The sequence below is a fragment of the Pecten maximus genome, chromosome 9, assembly GCF_902652985.1.
Source record: "Pecten maximus chromosome 9, xPecMax1.1, whole genome shotgun sequence".
In the NCBI taxonomy this organism is placed as follows: domain Eukaryota; kingdom Metazoa; phylum Mollusca; class Bivalvia; order Pectinida; family Pectinidae; genus Pecten; species Pecten maximus.
In genome coordinates this window covers 1,772,048-1,796,882 of record NC_047023.1, presented here as the reverse complement: position 1 = coordinate 1,796,882, position 24,835 = coordinate 1,772,048, and the positions used below count along the sequence as shown (strand labels likewise).

General features: G+C 36.1%; 1 protein-coding gene across 1 annotated transcript in view; it reads left to right on the top strand.

The window, feature by feature from the left end:
• LOC117334540 (lachesin-like) overlaps positions 1 to 24,835 on the top strand; it is a 144,022-nt gene that overhangs the window by 114,310 nt on the left and 4,877 nt on the right. Inside the window, exons 3-7 of the mRNA XM_033894219.1 lie at positions 2,707 to 2,911; positions 11,951 to 12,103; positions 16,796 to 16,924; positions 22,679 to 22,966; positions 24,386 to 24,544. Coding sequence (XP_033750110.1) covers positions 2,707 to 2,911; positions 11,951 to 12,103; positions 16,796 to 16,924; positions 22,679 to 22,966; positions 24,386 to 24,544 — 934 coding nt within the window. The remainder of the gene's footprint in view (positions 1 to 2,706; positions 2,912 to 11,950; positions 12,104 to 16,795; positions 16,925 to 22,678; positions 22,967 to 24,385; positions 24,545 to 24,835) is intronic.

Here is a 24,835-nt window from a genome sequence, read left to right as displayed (position 1 = left end):
AAAATACCGATACCAGACCTAATTCCCGTCCCAGTTGCTATTTTAACCATTTTTGTTTTTCGATTGGGCAACTTTCTCGTGCAAAACAATAGCTGTATAGCGTGGTTTGAATTGCGATAGAACATTGGACCACGAAATTGGATCTAAAGAGAGAAATACCACCCCTCTCTGCAGCCATTGAGTACGTTCTTTACTGTATCGACACCTTCATGCACTTCACTATCGTTTTCCACTTAATACACTATCATTATCTGGTTTTACTCCCCAGTCTTACCTGTGTACTTTGTTACTGGGTATGAGACAGACAGGTCTGAGAACAATAGACTATACTGGAGACAAAGGATTGTGATAAGAGACAATTACAAGGGATTGTATGAACGCCATAATGATGAATTCAGTGATATACATACGATACGGCAATTCATGAGTGAAGAACTGCACCATGCAACGGTATCGTCCTTCTAGGACTCGCCAGCGTTGGTTTGTAATAAAAGCGTGGAAATCGAGAAAGAAAATCGGGTATATAAAACATGGATCGAAACAAATGACAACAAAATAAGCTAACAAAGATATGTTTACACACAAATAATAACAAACAAATGCTTACACACAAATAATAACAAACAAATGCTTACACACAAATGATAACAAACAAATGCTAACAAACAAATGCTAACAAACAAATGCTAACAAACAAATGATAACAAACAAATACTAACAAACAAATGCTAACAAACAAATGCTAACAAACAAATGATAACAAACAAATACTAACAAACAAATGATAACAAACAAATGATAACAAACAAATGCTAACAAACAAATGCTAACAAACAAATGATAACACACAAATTATAACAAACAAATGCTAACAAACACATGATAACACACAAATGATAACTTACCAATACTAACATACAAAAGTTCCTATTTGCACTGATACTATTGTCCAAGGTTTTTTCTACAAGAAAATGACATATTATACATGTACGTAACTTATATCTAGGAGAGTGACAGATCATTTAAACTATAACAGACATTTGCATACATCACAAACAAATACATCCCTCACATCTATCCTCTACTCTACATAAATCACAAACAAAACCCTCCCTCTCATCTATCCTCTCCTCTAAAGAAATCACAAACGAAACCCTCCCTCACGTCTATCCCCTCCTCTACAGAAATCACAAACAAAACCCTCCCTCACATCTATCCCCTCCTCTACAGAAATCACAAACAACACCCTCCCTCACATCTATCCTCTCCTATACAGAAATCACAAACGAAAACCTCCCTCACATATACAGTACATGTATCCCCTACTCTACAGAAACCACAAACGATAACCTCTCCCTCACATCTATCCTCTCCTCTACAGAAACCACAAACGAGAACCTCTCCCTCACATCTATCCTCTCCTCTACAGAAGTCACAAACGAAAACCTCCCTCACATATACATATATCCCCTACTCTACAGAAACCACAAACGAGAACCTCTCCCTCACATCTATCCTCTCCTCTACAGAAATCACAAACGAAAACCTCCCTCACATATACATGTATCCCCTACTCTACAGAAACCACAAACGAGAACCTCTCCCTCACATCTATCCTCTCCTCTACAGAAATCACAAACGAAAACCTCCCTCACATATACACGTATCCCGTACTCTACAGAAACCACAAACGAGAACCTCTCCCTCACATCTATCCTCTCCTCTACAGAAACCACAAACGAGAACTTCTCCCTCACATATATCCTCTCCTCTACAGAAATCACAAACGAAAACCTACCTCACATCTATTTTTATCAGAATTGACGCACCACCAAATAAACTATTCCATCTCCCTGTATTGAAAAAACAATAAACAGCGCGAGCTACCGAAAAATTTCTTAAAATCATTTGACGGTAGTTATCGAACGCGTATGAATCTTGAGAAATGTCAACTGTCATTTTGCCGAAAAAAAACTTTAATATTAAATACTTTTTATTTAACAGAAACCAACGATGGCACGTGATTTGACAAATTCCGGATATTAGGTTTTGATATTGGTGTCTTATGATGCCAATATACAAACACAACACTCTGTCCGGATCAATAAAAACGACTTTTTTTTTTTTAGTTTCCACATAGGTTATATACAATAATGATGTGCTGAAATGAAAGTTTTCAAATGGGAAATTGGAATACAAGCAGTATTGTTTTTTTTAATTAATACGTTCGTACGACGTGCCCAACATAATTATAATGCTGCGTCATTTTTATTGTTTTATTCTTTTACTTATTATTTTTTACATATATTTACATAATAAGTTTATTTTCATGTTTATCACATATATATGTGTTATTTTATGTCCAATTTTCTTCAGCAATTTCCCAAAACTACTTCAGTCAAATTGAGAGGAACCAGAGAAAACATTTACATTCTCATTCAGTTTGTTTTGATATTCATATAAAGCTTATTGTAACTTGGATATAACCTTTCCATCGTGAGATGCGTAGATATAACACTACGGGATTTACATGGTGTAAACACTCCACAAGGGGTTGTGCGTCGTCCTTGAAGCGTTTCTGTGATCAAGAGTAATCAGGTACCTGTCAGTCTTGTCAAACGCTTGAATACATTGGCAAGCTATATACTTTATCTCTACAACGATTGTCCCCTGATAATTACGCCTGCATATATTTGTATGTTATAGGTGGCCTGGCTTGATCCTCGTGAAAAGATTCTCACTCTAGAAGAGCGACGAGTAATCTCCGATGACAGAATCAGCTTGGAAAGGCCCTATACCAACGACTGGAACCTGTTCATACGAGATGTCAAACCGTCAGACAGCGGGAAATACATGTGTCAGATCAACACTAACCCAGTCAAAATTAAAAACATTGTCCTATACGTCCATGGTAAGTCCCTGCCTTGTCATGTGATTGTCACGTGATCAGTTGTCGATCCCGGCGACGGGGACGGATGATGAGGGAACTGTTTGATGTATCCGCTGTGTCCTTTTGTCTGCGTCCTAAATGTCATCCGTAAAAATCCGCAGTAAAAGGCTAAATCAAAGAACTAATTCACCATGGGTTTGTTAGATATTGAAACATAGTATTGTAGAATACAGCAACGTGTAGGAGTTTGCAGTGCATTTCGATGTACATTAATGAGTCGTTTTAAGTGGTCTCTATAGGTACCTTCCTATAGTTTAACACGTTATACCAGAAACTGAAATCTTGTAGTGGTTTTATGCATCTTTGTCATGAATCGAAAGCACTTTCAAAGTTCTTATCACACAAGTGCACGGCTATGATTCTTTACGTTAATTACATAATGTAACGAAGAACCAGCCAACATCAAAGGTGTTTTGATATTTCTGACCAATGAAGTATCATAAGGCGTGTAAGGCAAATATGTTCTGGTGTAACAGTTGGGATTTATCAAATAATTATGTAAATAGTAGCTGCATACATTTCTAGGAAAATATCAATTGGATTTTACAAAAAAACAAACAGAACATGATCTCCCTAACAAGTACATTTTCTCTCTAACAAGTACATTATCTCTCTAACAAGTACATTATCTCCCTAACAAGTACATCATCTCTCTAACAAGTACATCATCTCCCTAACAAGTACATCATCTCCCTAACAAGTACATCATCTCTCTAACAAGTACATTATCTCTATAACAAGTACATTATCTCTCTAACAAGTACATCCTCTCTCTAACAAGTACATCATCTCCCAAACAAGTACATCATCTCTCTAACAAGTACATTATCTCTATAACAAGTATATAATCCCTCTAACAAGTACATTATCTCTATAACAAGTACATTATCTCCCTAACAAGTATATAATCTCTCTAACAAGTACATTATCTCTCTAACAAGTACATCATCTCTCTAACAAGTACATTATCTCTCTAACAAGTACATCATCTATCTAACAAGTACATCATCTCCCTAACAAGTACATCATCTCCCTAACAAGTACATCACCTCTCTAACAAGTTTATTATCTCTCTAACAAGAACATTATATCTCTAACGAGTACATTATCTCTCTAACAAGTACATTATCTCTCTAACAAGTACATCATCTCTCTAACAAGTACATTATCTCTCTAACAAGTACATCATCTCTCTAACAAGTACATCATCTCCCTAACAAGTACATCATCTCCCTAACAAGTACATCATCTCTCTAACAAGTGCATCATCTCCCTAACAAGTACATTATCTCCTTAACAAGTACATCATCTTCCTAACAAGTACATTATCTCTCTAACAAGTACATTATATCTCTAACACGTACATTATCTCTCTAACAAGTACATTATCTCCCTAACAAGTACATTATCTATCTAACAAGTACATTATCTCTCTAACAAGTACATCATCTCTCTAACAAGTACATTATCTCTATAACAAGTACATTATCTCCCTAACAAGTACATCATCTCTCTAACAAGTACATCATCTCTCTAACAAGTACATTATCTCTCTAACAAGTACATCATCTCTCTAACAAGTACATCATCTCTCTAACAAGTACATTATCTCTCTAACAAGTACATCATCTCTCTAACAAGTACATTATCTCTATAACAAGTACATTATCACCCTAACAAGTACATTATCACCCTAACAAGTACATTATCTCCCTAACAAGTACATTATCTCCTTAACAAGTACATCATCTTCCTAACAAGTACATTATCTCTCTAACAAGTACATTATATCTCTAACACGTACATTATCTCTCTAACAAGTACATTATCTCCCTAACAAGTACATTATCACCCTAACAAGTACATTATCTCCCTAACAAGTGCATTATCTCCCTAACAAGTACATTATCTCTATAACAAGTACATTATCACTCTAACAAGTACATTATCACCCTAACAAGTACATTATCACCCTAACAAGTACATTATCTATCTAACAAGTACATCATCTCCCTAACAAGTACATTATCTCCCTAACAAGCACATTATCTCTCTAACAAGTACATTATCTCTCTAACAAGTACATTATCTCTCTAACAAGTACATCATCTCTCTAACAAGTATATAATCCCTCTAACAGGTACATTATCTCTCTAACAAGTACATCATCTCTCTAACAAGTACATTATCACTCTAACAAGTACATCATCTCCCTAACAAGTACATTATCTCTCTAACAAGTACATTATCTCTAACAAGTACATTATCTCCCTAACAAGTACATCATCTCTCTAACAAGTACATTATCTCTCTAACAAGTACATTATATCTCTAACAAGTACATTATCTCTCTAACAAGTACATCATCTCTCTAACAAGTACATCATCTCTCTAACAAGTACATTATCTCCCTAACAAGTACATCATCTCCCTAACAAGTACATTATCTCTCTAACAAGTACATCATCTATCTAACAAGTACATCATCTCTCTAACAAGTACATTATCTCCCTAACAAGTACATTATCTCTCTAACAAGTACATTATCTCTCTAACAAGTACATTATATCTCTAACAAGTACATTATCTCTCTAACAAGTACATCATCTCTCTAACAAGTACATCATCTCTCTAACAAGTACATTATCTCCCTAACAAGTACATCATCTCCCTAACAAGTACATTATCTCCCTAACAAGTACATTATCTCCCTAACAATTACATCATCTATCTAACAAGTACATTATCTCTCTAACAAGTACATTATCTCTAACAAGTACATCATCTCTCTAACAAGTACATTATCTCTCTAACAAGTACATTATCTCTCTAACAAGTACATTATCTCTCTAACAAGTACATTATCTCTCTAACAAGTACATTATCTCTCTAACAAGTACATTATCTCTAACAAGTACATCATCTCTCTAACAAGTACATTATCTCTCTAACAAGTACATTATCTCTCTAACAAGTACATTATCTCTAACAAGTACATCATCTCTCTAACAAGTACATTATCTCTCTAACAAGTACATTATCTCTCTAACAAGTACATCATCTATCTAACAAATACATCATCTCTCTAACAAGTACATTATCACTCTAACAAGTACATTATCTCCCTAACAAGTTTATTATCTCCGTAACAAGTACATTATCTCCCTAACAAGTACATTATCTCCCTAACAAGTACATCATCTCTATAACAAGTACATTATCTCTCTAACAAGTACATTATCTCTATAACAAGTACATCATCTCTATAACAAGTACATTATCTCTCTAACAAGTACATTATCTCTCTAACAAGTACATCATCTCTCTAACAAGTACATCATCTCTCTAACAAGTACATTATCTCCCTAACAAGTACATCATCTCCCTAACAAGTACATCATCTCTCTAACAAGTACATTATCTCCCTAACAAGTACATTATCTCCCTAACAAGTACATTATCTCTCTAACAAGTACATTATCTCTCTAACAAGTACATCATCTCTCTAACAAGTACATTATCTCTCTAACAAGTACATCATCTCTCTAACAAGTACATCATCTCTCTAACAAGTACATTATCTCCCTAACAAGTACATTATCTCTCTAACAAGTACATTATCTCTCTAACAAGTACATCATCTCTAACAAGTACATTATATCTCTAACAAGTACATTATCTCTCTAACAAGTACATCATCTCTCTAACAAGTACATCATCTCCCTAACAAGTACATTATCTCCCTAACAAGTACATTATCTCTCTAACAAGTACATTATCTCTATAACAAGTACATTATCACCCTAACAAGTACATTATCACCCTAACAAGTACATTATCTCTCTAACAAGTACATCATCTCTCTAACAAGTACATCATCTCCCTAACAAGTACATTATCTCCCTAACAAGTACATCATCTCTCTAACAAGTACATTATCTCCCTAACAAGTACATCATCTCTCTAACAAGTACATCATCTCTCTAACAAGTACATCATCTCTCTAACAAGTACATTATCACTCTAACAAGTACATTATCTCTCTAACAAGTACATTATCACTCTAACAAGTACATTATCTCTCTAACAAGTACATTATCTCTCTAACAAGTACATCATCTCTCTAACAAGTACATTATCTCCCTAACAAGTACATTATCTCCTTAACAAGTACATCATCTCTCTAACAAGTACATTATCTCTCTAACAAGTACATTATCTCTCTAACAAGTACATGATCTCTCTAACAAGTACATCATCTCTAACAAGTACATTATCTCTCTAACAAGTACATCATCTCTCTAACAAGTACATTATCTCCCTAACAAGTACATTATCTCCTTAACAAGTACATCATCTCTCTAACAAGTACATTATCTCTCTAACAAGTACATTATCTCTCTAACAAGTACATGATCTCTCTAACAAGTACATCATCTCTAACAAGTACACTATCTCCCTAACAAGTACATTATCTCTCTAACAAGTACATTATCTCTCTAGCAAGTACATTATCTCTCTAACAATTACATTATCTCCCTTACAAGTACATTGTCTCCCCTATAAGTACATTATCTCTCTAACAAGTACATTATCACTCTAACAAGTACATTATCTCTCTAGCAAGTACATTATCTCTCTAACAATTACATTATCTCCCTTACAAGTACATTGTCTCCCCTATAAGTACATTATCTCTCTAACAAGTACATTATCTCTCTAACAAGTACATTATCTCTAACAAGTACATTATCTCCCTAACAAGTACATTATCTATCTAACAAGTACATCATCTCCCTAACAAGTACATCATCTCTCTAACAAGTACATTATCTCTAACAAGTACATTATCTCCCTAACAAGTACATTATCTATCTAACAAGTACATCATCTCCCTAACAAGTACATTATCTCCCTAACAAGTACATCATCTCCCTAACAAGTACATTATCTCCCTAACAAGTACATCATCTCCCTAACAAGTACATTATCTCCCTAACAAGTACATCATCTCCCTAACAAGTACATTATCTCTCTAACAAGTACATTATCTCTCTAACAAGTACATCATCTATCTAACAAATACATCATCTCTCTAACAAGTACATCATCTCTCTAACAAGTACATTATCTCTAACAAGTACATTATCTCCCTAACAAGTACATTATCTATCTAACAAGTACATCATCTCCCTAACAAGTACATTATCTCTCTAACAAGTACATTATCTCTCTAACAAGTACATTATCTCCCTAACAAGTACATTATCTCCCTAACAAGTACATTATCTCTAACAAGTACATCATCTCCCTAACAAGTACATTATCTCCCTAACAAGTACATCATCTCCCTAACAAGTACATTATCTCCTTAACAAGTACAGCATCTTCCTAACAAGTACATTATCTCTCTAACAAGTACATCATCACCCTAACAAGTACATTATCTCTCTAACAAGTACATTATCTCCCTAAAAAGTACATCATCTCTCTAACAAGTACATCATCACCCTAACAAGTACATTATCTCTCTAACAAGTACATTATCTCCCTAAAAAGTACATTATCTCCTTAACAAGTACATTATCTCCATAATAAGTACATTTTCTCCCTACTCTGTTAAAGCAGATGATATATCATGTCATTTATGGTATGGCTATACCAACTATTAAATGTATCTTGTTTTAAATTATTATAATTAAAACACTTTCGACAGAAACAATATACAGTCCAACACAGTGAAAAATTAAATATTATATATGTTCTAAGGTTTTCAAATGGAATGTAGGGTTATATTATATCTCCGTAGTAACCAGATTCACGAATCTACAGTTACTGAAATCTTTAAATAATTGATCATGATTCGCCCCTGTACAGTATTGACAAGAAAAGTTAAATTCTCAAAACGAAATTTGACAATATAGGGTGTACCTAGGACCAATATAAAAAATATTTTTAATTTGAGGTACAAGGTCTAGTTATAATGAAGTATTTTAGTGTTAACGGTGTATTTCGTACAACCCTTTGTCTTGATAAGGATTGCATCAGACGCAATAGAGAGGAACCACAGGCTTATTTACTTCATTAGATAGGGACCACAGACTTATTTACTTCATTAGATAGGGAACACAGGCTTATTTACTTCATTAGATAGGGACCACAGACTTATTTACTTCATTAGATAGGAACCATGAACCACAGACTTATTTACTTCATTAGATAGGGACCACAGGCTTATTTACTTCATTAGATAGGGACCACAGACTTATTTACTTCATTAGATAGGGACCACAGGCTTATTTACTTCATTAGATAGGGACCACAGACTTATTTACTTCATTAGATAGGGACCACAGGCTTATTTACTTCATTAGATAGGGACCACAGACTTATTTACTTCATTAGATAGGAACCATGAACCACAGACTTATTTACTTCATTAGATAGGGACCACAGGCTTATTTACTTCATTAGATAGGGACCACAGACTTATTTACTTCATTAGATAGGGACCACAGACTTATTTACTTCATTAGATAGGGACCACAGGCTTATTTACTTCATTAGATAAGGACCACAGACTTATTTACTTCATTAGATAGGGACCACAGGCTTATTTACTTCATTAGATAGGGACCACAGGCTTATTTACTTCATTAGATAGGGACCACAGGCTTATTTACTTCATTAGATAGGGACCACAGGCTTATTTACTTCATTAGATAGGGACCACAGGCTTATTTACTTCATTAGATAGGGACCATAGGCTTATTTACTTCATTTGAGAGGAACCACAGGCTTATTTACTTCATTTGGGAGGAACCACAGACTTATTTGCTTCAATGTATATGAACCATAGGGTTATTTGCTTCAATAGTGAGGAACCGAAGTCTTATTTCCGTGTTAGGTTTGACGGTAGATATTAAATAATTATTGAAGGAAGGTTGCGAATTATTCCTAACAGTTACCCTATCGTCAAACATTTAACCGGAACTTAAGACATTACACGTGCTGTCACTCCCTACTGGTTCGCTATGTTTCCTCTTCCAATAAGACATGTCAATGATATGGTATAGTGGTGTAAAATACCATTAATACAAGTTTATGTATGTAAGGCATGTCAAGGATATGATGCAGTGGTATAAAATACAATTTATAAAAAAAAAGTCTGTGTCTCGGGTCATGGTTTATCGTCCTATCACCAGTAATAAAGAGAAGATAAGTTATAAAATAAGATGTATAGATATTATAAATAACAATGCTCTATCGATTTTCTTTCAATTCTCATGTCATCTTCACATTAAAGCTTCGACTCCGAAATAGCCCTCTCCACACAAGCTACTCCGCAACACAGCCCTTTAGTTACCGTGATGGCGATACCCTTTCTCTTATCTAATCAATATTTGGAATATCCTTTTTTCCTCGGTTTACCAATTAATCTCGCACAGTTTCCATCCAAAATAGAGAAGTCATAATGACATTAATTAATGTGACGTTAATAATTAATGGGATGTCCGAGTATCCTGACATCGTTGGTCCACCTCCACAGACAATATCTGATGCGATAAACCTTGATTTCCTCTATCATAAGGCGACCCGACGGAGCTACTCGAGTCCTGCTTAACGATGACACATGATTTATAGTTCTCGCTACTCTCCTGACACGCTCATCATATCAAGGCCCCGCCAACATATTTTCTCTTTCGACTTAATCATATTTTTATGAAATTATGTGATAGGTAATTAATCAGAAGACTAAGGCACTGGAGCCATGCTCATTTGCTCTTCCAAGCATTTTAATTATTAATTTTCTCGAACTTTCAGTTAATTACTTAAATACAACTTAAACAGAACAGTCGTTAACACGTAAAGATCTGGCGAAACAGTCCCTGAATCAGTTACTATTCGTCATAGACTGGTAAACTTCAGAAGGATTGGAGAGAACGAATTAGGTTTTCTGTCGTGGGCTAGGAATCGGTCGCAACGACGCTGATGAGGAGAATACCCAAGACTGAATTGTTAGTTTTGTTTGGTATCAGTCGATGACGGGGTATCTCTATGTAACTCTCGCGAGATTCTGTATCGAGATTTAATCGGGTTTTAATGATTTACGACCTATAATAAAATAGTATTATATGGAAGCAGTGATTTAAGTTTGTTGTTCTGAGAGGTTTCTCATCGCTCAGAACGCTGAGTTGTCTTAATATGTAATCGGCGTGCTGATGAGACTGGGGTAGTGTTGATATTTTTTAACGCATTTGATTTGTCTTAAAAATTACAAAAAGGATATGGCACAAATTCTTACAACTTAGTGCAATGTATTTTACCGATTATAAATTATGAGGATAAACATAATCTTAAACTCGTTAAAGTCAACCTGCTGAGGTATCTTTCAGAAATCATGTAGACACTTATATTTCCTTTAGAAAATTAGATACATATATCTATATAGATGTATATATATATCATATATAAGCTATTATTAAGTTACATGTTAAAAATGTGTTCATAAAAATATCAGATAGTCCTCGCAGCGATGGTATATAAAACTTAAATATTATTTATGGAAACGTAAAATATAAGTAGTCCCCAAAAGATCACATCCTGCACAAAATATAATAATCAAATTTTCGATCTTTTGATGTCTCTCTCCTGTTTGTTAGAACATGGCCGTTGGAAAGTTGAGTTGCTAGCTTTAGCATTATATAAATCTCTTTGTAGGAGAAAACGTCCACACCAAAAGCAATAGATTCGGGATAGTTTATCGATAGTGCGACTCAGCTTATTTGAACGTGTTTTCTGCGAATGCGTTAGATAAAATCTCCTTCCTTTTCATTTCTGGTTACAGCGATGAGCAGAGCAAAACAGTTTTTTAACATTAAAACAATATTAAAATGTGTTCCCCATATTAAAGACAATGCTATACCATAGATTGCGAGATCAAAAGAAGTCTGTCTGTTGTAATGACGTTTTGAAGTAATGTATTTCTCGTGTTTGCAGAAGCAGCCTCCATTATCGACGAGTTGTCTAGTTTCGACACCACAGCTAGAGAAGGGGACACGGTACAGCTCATATGTAACGCCACTGGCATCCCGCCTCCCACGGTCACGTGGTATCGCCGACCATCAAGCACTAAGGAAGCAGCGAAAGAAGGTATACTAGAGTTATCGTCCTTTGATTTTATTTTGTTTTGTTTATAGCGATATAATTAATTTTTCTTTGTTTTCATGGTAAATACTCAAATGTGATTGGTCGAAAAATTCTTTTCATTCTTCTATGACAGAAATTCCGAGAATGGCGCGGAAAATGTGACGTCACAATACGACAATTGACGTTGCGTATTGATTTGAGAAAAAGAATCCCATTTAAAACCAGTAAAATTGTACATAAAACATGTTTTAAATTAGAAAATCATTTTGAAAAATGAATTATAAGCGTTGATGTCAATTTTTTTTAGTTTCATCGGGATTACGGGATTCATACAGTTTGCAAACAAAATGTGTTTCATACCCCGATGAAACTAAAAAAAATGACATCAATGCTTAAGTATTACAATTAGCGGAGGCCCTTGATAGTGTGCAGTAGTCTTCCTACAACATAAAATATTGGTATTTATAAGAGTTACCGTTCCTATTTACTTTGTGTAAATCACAATGGTTAATATCCGTAAACAGTAACTTACAAAATCTGGTCATATGGATATGGATCATACTAACAAACATTTCAACAAATAGCTGCTACCAATTCTATAATAGATTAATGTATAGAACAATACTGAAGTGTCATTATGTTATAAGTAAAGCTAAAATTGAAACATGTATAAATAAAGCTACAGGTGACACGTGTATAAGTTATAAGTAAGGCTACAGGTGACACGTGTATAAGTTATAAGTGAATCTACAGGTGACACGTGTATAAGTTATAAGTAAAACTACAGGTGACACGTGTATAAGTTATAAATAAAGCTACAGGTGACACGTGTATAAGTTGTAAATAAAGTTACAGGTGACACGTGTATAACTTATAAGTAAAACTACAAGTGACACGTGTATAAATTATAAGTAAAACTATAGGTGACACGTGTATAAGTTATAAATAAAGCTACAGGTGACACGTTTATAAGTTATAGGTAAAGCTACTGGTAACACGTGTATGCGTTATGAGTAAAGCTACAGGTGACACGTGTATGCGTTATCAGTAAAGCTACAGGTGACACTTGTATAAGTTATAAGTAAAACTATAGGTGACACGTGTATGCGTTATCAGTAAAGCTACAGGTGACACGTGTATAAGTTATGAGTAAAGCTACAGGTGACACGTGTATAAGTTATAAGTAAAGCTACAGGTGACACGTGTATAAGTTATAAATAAAGCTACAGGTGACACATGTATAAGTTATAGGTAAAACTACAAGTGACACGTGTATAAGTTATAGGTAAAACTACAGGTGACACGTGTATAAATTATAAATAAAGCTACAGGTGACACGTGTATAAGTTATAAGTAAAACTACAGGTGACACGTGTATAAGTTATAAGTAAAGCTACAGGTGACACGTGTATAAGTTATAAGTAAAACTACAGGTGACACGTGTATAAGTTATAAGTAAAGCTACAGGTGACACGTGTATAAGTTATAAGTAAAGCTACAGGTGGCACGTGTATAAGTTATAAGTAAAACTACAGGTGACACGTGTATAATTTATAAGTAAAGCTACAGGTGACACGTGTATAAGTTATAAGTGTATCTACAGGTGACACGTGTATAAGTTATAAGTAAACTACAGGTGACACGTGTATAAGTTATAAGTAAATCTACAGGTGACACGTGTATAAGTTATAAGTAAAACTACAGGTGACACGTGTATAAGTTATAAGTTAAGTTACAAGTGACACGTGTATAAGTTATAGGTAAAGCTACAGTTGACACGTGTATAAGTTATAAATAAACTACAAGTGACACGTGTATACATTATAAACAAAGCTACAGGTGACACGTGTATAAGTTATAAGTAAAACTACAGGTGACACGTGTATAAGTTATAAATAAAGTTACAGGTGGCACGTGTATAAGTTATAAATAAAACTACAGGTGACACGTGTATAAGTTATATGTAAAGCTACAGGTGGCACGTGTATAATTTATAAGTAAAGCTACAGATGACACGTGTATAAGTTATAAATAAAGCTACATGTGACACGTGTATGCGTTATCAATAAAACTACAAGTGACACGTGTATGCGTTATCAGTAAAGCTACAGGTGACACGTGTATACATCATAAATAAAGCTACAGGTGACACGTTTATAAGTTATAAGTAAAGCTACAGGTGACACGTGTATAAATTATAAATAAAGCTACAGGTGACACGTTTATAAGTTATAAGTAAAGCTACTGGTGACACGTGTATAAATTATAAATAAAGCTACAGGTGACACGTGTATAAGTTATAAGTAAAGCTACAGGTGACACGTGTATAAGTTATAAGTAAAGCTACAGGTGACACGTGTATAAGTTATAGGTAAAGCTACAGGTGACACGTGCCAAACATATAAGAGAGATATGTACTCCCTTAAACAGAATACTTTTTCATGTTTAATCCTAATTTTTTTATCATAATGTCCCTGGTGCAGCCATGTTATGCAACTTATTTTAATCTGGTCTGCGAAAATCACTGAAAATGACCGATATTTCAGTATATACTCGATATCAAATCATGTTTTAGACCAGGTTGGGTAGCGACTTCCTTGTCTTCCGTAGAGAACATTCGTTCGTTCGATTGCTAGTTATTATCGCCTCCCGCCAGAATTATGTAATAAAACTATCTTGTCCTTATAACAAAACAATCTACCAACACACGTAATTATATTTCGTCGCATCAAAACTGACATTTTAACCAAAAATTAGAACATTTTGTCAAGACTGGAAATCGTCATGTATAATATAATTGTCACGTTCCCTCCACGGCGTCTGGCGGTCGACGTGTGTCAGTGTCATACACTCGTAATGTCTGTGTTTCACTCTGACACGTATCGTCATTCCGTTGTTTGGGAGACGAGGCGTAGACTCCTAACGCATTTTGAGGTAAAAATTGTTTTAAACAAAACATGTGAATATTCTAATTAAACTTTGGAATATTTCAAGCTTTCCATCGACAACTTTTCTGGAAAACTATTAGAATTTTTAAAACGTATCGGCGCTGACTCGAGTGGTGACGCGGTATACTTGTCTGGTGTGTTATGAAATGTAAATTTTTGTTAAATTTACAAATGTGTATTCCAAAATGGTATTGGCTTTGTGTAGGAAATGATGTGTCAACTGTATGTTGGAAATGTATATTTTATCACGGTGTGTCGACTCTGTGGTGTAAATATACATTATTTCACGGTGTGTTGACTCTGTGGTGTATATGTATATTTTTCATAGTGTGTCGACTCTGTGATGGAAATATAATTTTTTTCATGGTGTGTTGAGTCTGTGATGGAAATGTACATTTCATCACGATGTATTGACTCTGTGGTGTAAATATACATTTTATCATGATGTGTCGACTCTGTGGTGTAAATGTACATTTTATCATGGTGTGTTGACTCTGTGGTGTAAATATACATTTTATCATGGTGTGTTGACTCTGTGGTGTAAATATACATTTTATCACGATGTGTTGACTCTGTGGTGTAAATATAAATTTTATCATGGTGTGTTGACTCTGTGGTGTAAATGTACATTTTATTACGGTGTGTCGACTCTGTGGTGGAAATATACATTTTATCACGATGTGTTGACTCTGTGGTGTAATGTACATTTTATCACGATGTGTTGACTCTGTGGTGTAAATGTACATTTTATCATGGTGTGTTGACTCTGTGGTGTAAATGTACATTTTATCACGGTGTGTTGACTCTGTGGTGTAAATGTACATTTTATCACGGTGTGTTGACTCTGTGGTGTAAATATACATTTTATCACGATGTGTTGACTATGTGGTGTAAATGTACATTTTATCACGGTGTGTTGACTCTGTGGTGTAAATGTACATTTTATCGCGGTGTGTCGACTCTGTGGTGGAAATATACATTTTATCACGATGTGTTGACTCTGTGGTGTAAATGTACATTTTATCACGGTGTGTTGACTTTGTGGTGTAAATATACATTTTATTACGGTGTAGTGACTCTGGTGGAAATGTACATTTTATTACGATGTATTGACTCTGGTGGAAATGTACATTTAATCATGGTGTGTTGACTCTGTGGTGGAAATGTACATTTTATCACGATGTGTTGACTCTGTGGTGGAAATGTACATTTTATCATGGTGTGTTGACTCTGTGGTGTAAATGTACATTTTATCACGATGTGTTGACTCTGTGGTGTAAATGTACATTTTATCATGGTGTGTTGACTCTGTTTATCAGATTGGGAAATGTTGACTGGGTAAATTCTCTTGATGCAATAAACAGTGGCACTTTGCTATGTTCCGTTATTGTTTCGCGTTTAAGAAATAGCTTATATTCATCACAATGTCTTAACTTATTTACAAATTTATTTGCCAACTTATATATGTGCTTCGAAAAGGGTATCAGCTAATACGACTTTTATTTAATGAAATGAAATCTACCTTGCTAGCTTATCGACAAATGGCACGTCAAAAAAAAGTCATTTCTTATGCAATGTTACAACTGAACGGAAAAAGATATTTAACTGAAGTTCTAATAAGATCAAAGCTTTATTTTTTACACCACATATCGATTATGCTTCTGAAACTCTGTAACAAATTAGTTTAGAGAATACAAATAAATTTGAATGTCTATATTGTTGTTTAGTGTCGATGTTTTTTTTTCAGTTGTCGGCCTAAATGGGGAAGTATTGGTGATCTACAACATCTCCCGGTACTGTGACGATATTTACGAATGTGTAGCCTTCAATGACATATCGCCCGCTGCGAGCCGAGAGATCCGAGTGGTTGTGGAGTGTATGTACCTAGAGGTGTTCCTAATAGACATGGCCCTGAACCCACAAAGTTGTAGAGTAACATTAAGATACCCTCAGAGGAGCATAGAAATATCTTTATCAACACAATTTTCCTTGACAATTTGACAAAACTATTATGTAAAACATCGTCCCCGCATGTTGGTATATTTAAAAGGCGGCGTGAAATACACTTTTTTAAACAAGCAATACCAGCACAACTTCTAAAGCAATTAGAGGTGTTTAAACGCGATGGTAGCATTATCAGTATTTTTTAATCATAAAAAGATACATGTCCTCATCAAATAGGACCAAGCAGTTGTCAGGTCGTTCAATTCACCTTTAAAGATATACATAGACATTTACTATTACCAACAATTCCATGTCAGTTTTCCATTTTACAATTAACACAGGTAAGATAATTTTGCATGAAGGTAAAAGGGTTGAAGTTTGTTGTGGGAAACGTCTCTACCTTATGCAACACTCCAGTAGTTCGCTGTTTACGCATCTGATAAAGAATTTACATCACCTAAAGTTACAAGTGACTGGAATCCGAATCCCGCTGTTGTCTGGGAAGTGTATGATGTAAAAAGTTGACCACAGCTGTGAGCTCCTGACATTAATCTTGTTGACATTGATATCCTCCACACAGCTAAGAATCCAGTTGCACTATGGATGGAACCTAATTAGCTCTATTTGTTGTTTTTCCTCCGAATATACGAATTTAATGTTCGTCACTGCAACACAACGTGTTAGGTATTTATTGGGATCTTGTGAGGCGGAACACACAGATATCTCTTAAGAGGCTCGTTATATATGTATCTCACCGTTTATCTGGTTTTCAAGTACACTTCCACCAAACATACTGAAGAGTTAGATGGTCTCCAAGTACACTTCCACCAAACATACTGAAGAGTTAGATGGTCTCCAAGTTCACTTCCACCAAACATACTGAAGAGTTAGATGGTCTCCAATTTCACTTCCACCAAACATACTGAAGAGTTAGATGGTCTCCAAGTACACTTCAACCAAACATACTGAAGAGTTAGATGGTCTCCAAGTACACTTCCACCAAACATACTGAAGAGTTAGATGGTCTCCAAGTTCACTTCCATCTCACTATGTGAAGGGAATCGCTGATCATCTATCAGATCGTAAAGGCTTTTTCTAATTGCCCCTGACAATGTGTTCTTCAACACTTTGGTCTATTTTTCTGCCTCCCTGTCTAGATGCCACACTTTGGTCTCACTGACCAGACATAGAAGTCAGGGACAGCTAAAGTGAGACCTAGTATCACTGACCAGACATAGAAGTCAGAGACAACTGAATGGTTCCTGTAGTATCACTGACCAGACATAGAAGACAGAGACAGCTGAATGGTTCCTGTAGTAACACTGACCAGACATAGAAGTCAGAGACAGCTGAATGGTTACCTAGTATCACTGACCAGACATAGAAGTCAGAGACAGCTGAATGGTGTCCCTAGTATCACTGACCAGACATAGAAGTCAGAGACAACTGAATGGTACCTAGTATCACTGACCAGACATAGAAGTCAGAGACAGCTGAATGGTTACCTAGTATCACTGACCAGACATAGAAGTCAGAGGCAGCTGAATGGTTACCTAGTATCACTGACCAGACATAGAAGTCAGAGACAGCTGAATGGTTACCTAGTATCACTGACCAGACATAGAAGTCAGAGGCAGCTGAATGGTTACCTAGTATCACTGACCAGACATAGAAGTCAGAGACAGCTGAATGGTTACCTAGTATCACTGACCAGACATAGAAGTCAGAGACAGCTGAATGGTTACCTAGTATCACTGACCAGACATAGAAGTCAGAGACATCTGAATGGTTCCTGTAGTATCACTGACCAGACATAGAAGTCAGAGACAGCTGAATGGTTACCTAGTATCACTGACCAGACATAGATGTCAGAGACAGCTGAATGGTTACCTAGTATCACTGACCAGACATAGAAGTCAGAGGCAGCTGAATGGTTACCTAGTATCACTGACCAGACATAGAAGTCAGAGACAGCTGAATAGTTACCTAGTATCACTGACCAGACATAGAAGTCAGAGACAGCTGAATGGTTACCTAGTATCACTGACCAGACATAGAAGTCAGAGACAGCTGAATGGTTACCTAGTATCACTGACCAGACATAGAAGTCAGAGACAGCTGAATGGTTACCTAGTATCACTGACCAGACATAGAAGTCAGAGGCACCTATTTTGCTTTTAATTCTTTGCTTTGTTATCACGTCAGCTTTAGAACCGTTAATGGACCCACATTTTCCCGAAACATTCAAATGTTACGGTTAATGAGAGACAAGTGAATGGTTGGTATAATTACGACCAGCAAATTAGAGATCGCTTGTATTTTAATGGTATGATAAAAGTGCATGATAGGATTCAACTCAAGTTATATAGGAATACTGACAGCGCGCCCTTTATCTGGTAACTGACACATCTGGTTGATTAATTCATAGAGTATACGTTAGATAATTAGCATGAAACTGAACCATTCAGCTGTCTCTGACTTCTATGTCTGGTCAGTATTACTACAGGAACCATTCAGCTGTCTCTGACTTCTATGTCTGGTCAGTGATACTAGGTAACCATTCAGCTGTCTCTGTCTTCTATGTCTGGTCAGTGTTACTAGGTAACCATTCAGCTGTCTCTGACTTCTATGTCTGGTCAGTGATACTACAGGAACCATTCAGGTGTCTCTGACTTCTATGTCTGGTCAGTGATACTACAGGAACCATTCAGCTCTCTCTGACTTCTATGTCTGGTCAGTGATACTAGGGACACCATTCAGCTGTCTCTGTCTTCTATGTCTGGTCAGTGATACTAGGTAACCATTCAGCTGTCTCTGTCTTCTATGTCTGGTCAGTGATACTACAGGAACCATTCAGCTGTCTCTGTCTTCTATGTCTGGTCAGTGATACTACTGGAACCATTCAGCTGTCTCTGACTTCTATGTCTGGTCAGTGTTACTACAGGAACCATTCAGCTGTCTCTGACTTCTATGTCTGGTCAGTGATACTAGGTAACCATTCAGCTGTCTCTGTCTTCTATGTCTGGTCAGTGATACTAGGGACACCATTCAGCTGTCTCTGACTTCTATGTCTGGTCAGTGATACTAGGGACACCATTCAGCTGTCTCTGTCTTCTATGTCTGGTCAGTGATACTAGGTAACCATTCAGCTGTCTCTGTCTTCTATGTCTGGTCAGTGATACTACAGGAACCATTCAGCTGTCTCTGACTTCTATGTCTGGTCAGTGATACTACAGGAACCATTCAGCTGTCTCTGTCTTCTATGTCTGGTCAGTGATACTACTGGAACCATTCAGCTGTCTCTGACTTCTATGTCTGGTCAGTGTTACTACAGGAACCATTCAGCTGTCTCTGACTTCTATGTCTGGTCAGTGATACTAGGTAACCATTCACCTGTCTCTGTCTTCTATGTCTGGTCAGTGATACTAGGGACACCATTCAGCTGTCTCTGACTTCTATGTCTGGTCAGTGATACTAGGTAACCATTCAGCTGTCTCTGACTTCTATGTCTGGTCAGTGTTACTACAAGAACCATTCAGCTGTCTCTGACTTCTATGTCTGGTCAGTGATACTATGGACACCATTCAGCTGTCTCTGACATCTATGTCTGGTCAGTGATACTATGGACGCCATTCAGCTGTCTCTGTCTTCTATGTCTGGTCAGTGATACTAGGACACCATTCAGCTGTCTCTGACTTCTATGTCTGGTAAGTGATACTAGGTAACCATTCAGATGTCTCTGACTTCTATGTCTGGTCAGTGATACTAGGGACACCATTCAGCTGTCTCTGACTTCTATGTCTGGTCAGTGTTACTACAGGAACCATTCAGCTGTCTCTGACTTCTATGTCTGGTCAGTGATACTAGGTAACCATTCAGGTGTCTCTAACTTCTATGTCTGGTCAGTGATACTAGGGACACCATTCAGCTGTCTACGTCTTCTATGTCTGGTCAGTGATACTGGGACACCATTCAGTTGTCTCTGACTTCTATGTCTGGTCGGTGATACTGGGGACACCATTCAGTTGTCTCGGCTTTCTTGGACAGTGCTTTCGATTACAGAAGTGTGGAAATACACTCACAGTGGATAGGATGGTAGATTATTAGTTTAAAATTTAATATTTAATCGGAAGTTAAATAAAGAACTTGCATGGCCGACAAAACAGATACATTACCTCTAAGTTAAAGCATACATGTACCCAATTTCATCGCAATATATCTTAAATGTCTCCGCTTTTAATGCTATTCGCTTAGTACATTTAGGCAAAAAAAAACAACGTTTCGGATGATTAATTGCTGTATATTGTAAATAACATCAATAGTGAAATATAACAGGAAATATCTGTATGATAAATAGTGACACCAATTAGACATGCTATGAAAACGTTTAGCGATAGATACACAGCACGTAAAACAGGCGTAAAGAAACATCTCCATCATTATCGTATTATTGTCTGCTTTTCACTGCAGAAGAGAGCCTAGTTTTTGCCCTAGCCCATAAATCAGGATTATATCAGAGAGAGTCTGAGCTTGGGTATGCATGGGATGGCCTTCCTAACTGGTTACATTGTAAAACCGCATATAACACTTACTAACAAAATAAAACAGATGAGAAATCGATGAAATAAAGATCCGGCTTTGTGTATATAGTTCTAGTACCGGCATCTCAATTCATCAAGCTTATAAAGACGACCACATGCCAAACCGATCATAGCACAGCAATTGTGAGCACCTAAACGTCAGTTTGGAGATAAGCGATTTGTTTGGTATGGCTTCTTCCTTTAAAGTATTTCATTGTTAGTTCATTATAAAACACATTTACGAAGCCCGTGTAACAAGCTATCGACCCCCAAAGTCTGCTACCTCTGCCGGGTTCCACAGTTTGTAAGGAGATTTGGCTGTCTAATAAATAACAGTTTTACCGGGGAGGAAAATCTCACCATTTTTGGCATCAGTTCTGATCAACTTGTCCCAATGGTCGCACTCTGCTAGTATGCTATAGCGTTTGGCTTCCTGAGGTATTTCTTACCCAGCGGTCTGACCATCTGGTATATACTAAACGTACAGGGGAGATGCGGTATGCATTGGTTAAATATTTTGACGTATTTTTTTTTTTTTCTGTCTCTTAATAGATTAATTGATAAGCATGTTAAATCGATATACATTTATTTTGTATTATAGTTATCTTTACGCATATTCTGTACTGCAATGGAACCTTTTCTAAGTTAGCAAATTCTATCAACGCATTTGCATATAAACAACACGTGTTAATTGTGTTTATATAGAAATGATGTACAATGATAAGCATGAATCTTCAAAACCTACCCCTCACTGTATACCATACAAACATACCCTTGTATCATCATGACCAATAACGTCATATGGTTTAAGTGTTATAATACATGATTTAGGGCATTTTTTCTGCAATAGATACAGAATTCTAAGAACATAAATCAGTTACTATTATAACTATTATTTTCAACTTTCTGACCGTAATTATTATTTTCATTTTTCTGACAGTAATATCTATTGTATTCAGTTTTTTTACCATAATAATATAGTATTTTCAGTTTTGACGGAAAATGTCCATTATTTTCTGTTTTCTAACCGTAATAGCTATAAATTTTCCGTTTACTGACTGCTATAGCTATTATTTTTCTAAAGTTTATTTTTCTTTTATTTATAGTTGCACCAGAAATATTTTTACCTACAAAACGTATGGGACAATATCAAGGTAAAGAAACAATTCTGGAATGTCGCGTGACGGCCAACCCTCAGGTGTACAGCACGTGGAAGAGAAATGGCGTCGAGATCATCAACAACTATAAATACCGGGTCGAGGTTTACGAGGAGGACAAGAACACCATCACAATCAGTCTTAGGATACGACAGATAGATGAGGATGACTATGGGAAGTACACGTGTAAGGCCTCTAACTCTCTGGGGACGGATATGGAGGAAATGTTTCTATATGGTATGTTTTCACACCTATTCGCCAGTCATATAATGATCCGAAAAAAATTCTTAATGGAATTTTTTTCCGTAGAAAAAGCATTCTATTTTTTTTTTAATTAAGTCTCTTTTTGAATCCAAATATGCTTTCCAATTAACTTTTTTCAAGTTAAGAATTTTGTAATGTTACCGAGCGTTGATGAAACACCTATGCCCATGTTAACCCCACTATCCGTGGTCCAGTTTCCCCGACATGACCTCATTCAATTGCAAATAGCGATGAGCACTTCTGTAGGTGTCAAATAAGTTTTGTGACCTTATTTTACTAACATATAGTTAGACCTATATAAAACGTGTACCGCGTATGTTTAACTGTAAGCACACACATGATTCCCTTTGAGGAGCCCCGTCTGCCCGTCACACTTGAGGGCTGTGTAAACTAACTTCGTCCAGGTAAGTTTACTGTTGATTGGCGATTTGTTATGTGTCAGGTGTCAGAGTGTTTAATACTAAGAAAGTGGGATGAATGAACACAAGAGTGGGTTCATTATGAACAAAATTTCGTTATGTAAAATTCGTTCTACAAGTGGTTATATTACTAATATCGTATAGTGCTGCAGTTGGGGATTATCCGTTATCTGTGTTACTTTTTCGTCAATTGCCTATCCAGTTGTTAGCTTTGCATTTTTTTTTAAATATATTGAAATGTGTCCTGGTAAACCAGACACTTTAAAGTTCAGTCAGATAGAAGCTGTTTAAACACCTGTTCAGCTTCTGTTTATTTCCCGACTTCCTTTCTTCTGGATGTTCACAATCTTTGCCCCAGTATCGGTGATGAATCTTACAAGGACGACGGACCAAACAGCTTGTAAATTCCTTAGTCGACATATGCTGTATTGATAACTTAACTCCATATTTGAAAGTAATTTATTTTCTTTTGTATTTTTACAATCATTTACAGAGTAACGTCCTCTTAAGACTGACCGACCAACCACCGCCACAGACTTATCATTTGTACAATATTTTACAGAGTCCCTCACTTCTAAAACAGATCCGCCAACCACCGCCACAGACTAATCATTTTTACAATATTTTACAGAGTCCCTCACTTCTAAAACAGATCCGCCAACCACCGCCACAGACTTATCATTTGTACAATATTTTACAGAGTCCCTCACTTCTAAAACAGATCCGCCAACCACCGCCACAGACTTATCATTTGTACAATATTTTACAGAGTCCCTCACTTCTAAAACAGATCCGCCAACAACCGCCAGAGACTTAACATTTTACAATCTTTGACAGGGTACATTCTTCCTAAGACTGACCACTGACCACCACGACAGATTTAACATTTATACAATCTTTGACAGGGTACATTCTTCCTAAGATTGATCCGCCAACCACCATCTGAGACTTAACATTTTACAATTTTTTACAGAGTACCTCCCTCCTAAGACTGATCCACCGACCACCACGACAGATTTAACGTTGGAACAACAACCACCTTGGCAGAATAATCAAAACCAACAAAACAACGGCGGTGTAGGCTCTATTAATATCCACACTATGGACACCCGGCCGGACTTTCACAATCAGGGTAAGAATTGTATCAGGTATCATGGTCGAAATTTCAAAGATGTCGAATTAGAATTTTTTCTTGGCCTCAGCTTTTGAATTTTTATCAATTCACCACTGATCATTTTAAGGCCGTGTGTACTTTCCCAGGGATGTATATCCATAATATGCACCCGAATATTCGTACGAAATAAAATATATATCATTACAAAAAATGTCACACGAGTCAGTGTCAAACAATTCTTTATTCACGGTAAAATATAAAAAGATGGGGTTTCTTTCTATAATGCTAGATATTTTTTCTTAATTTACA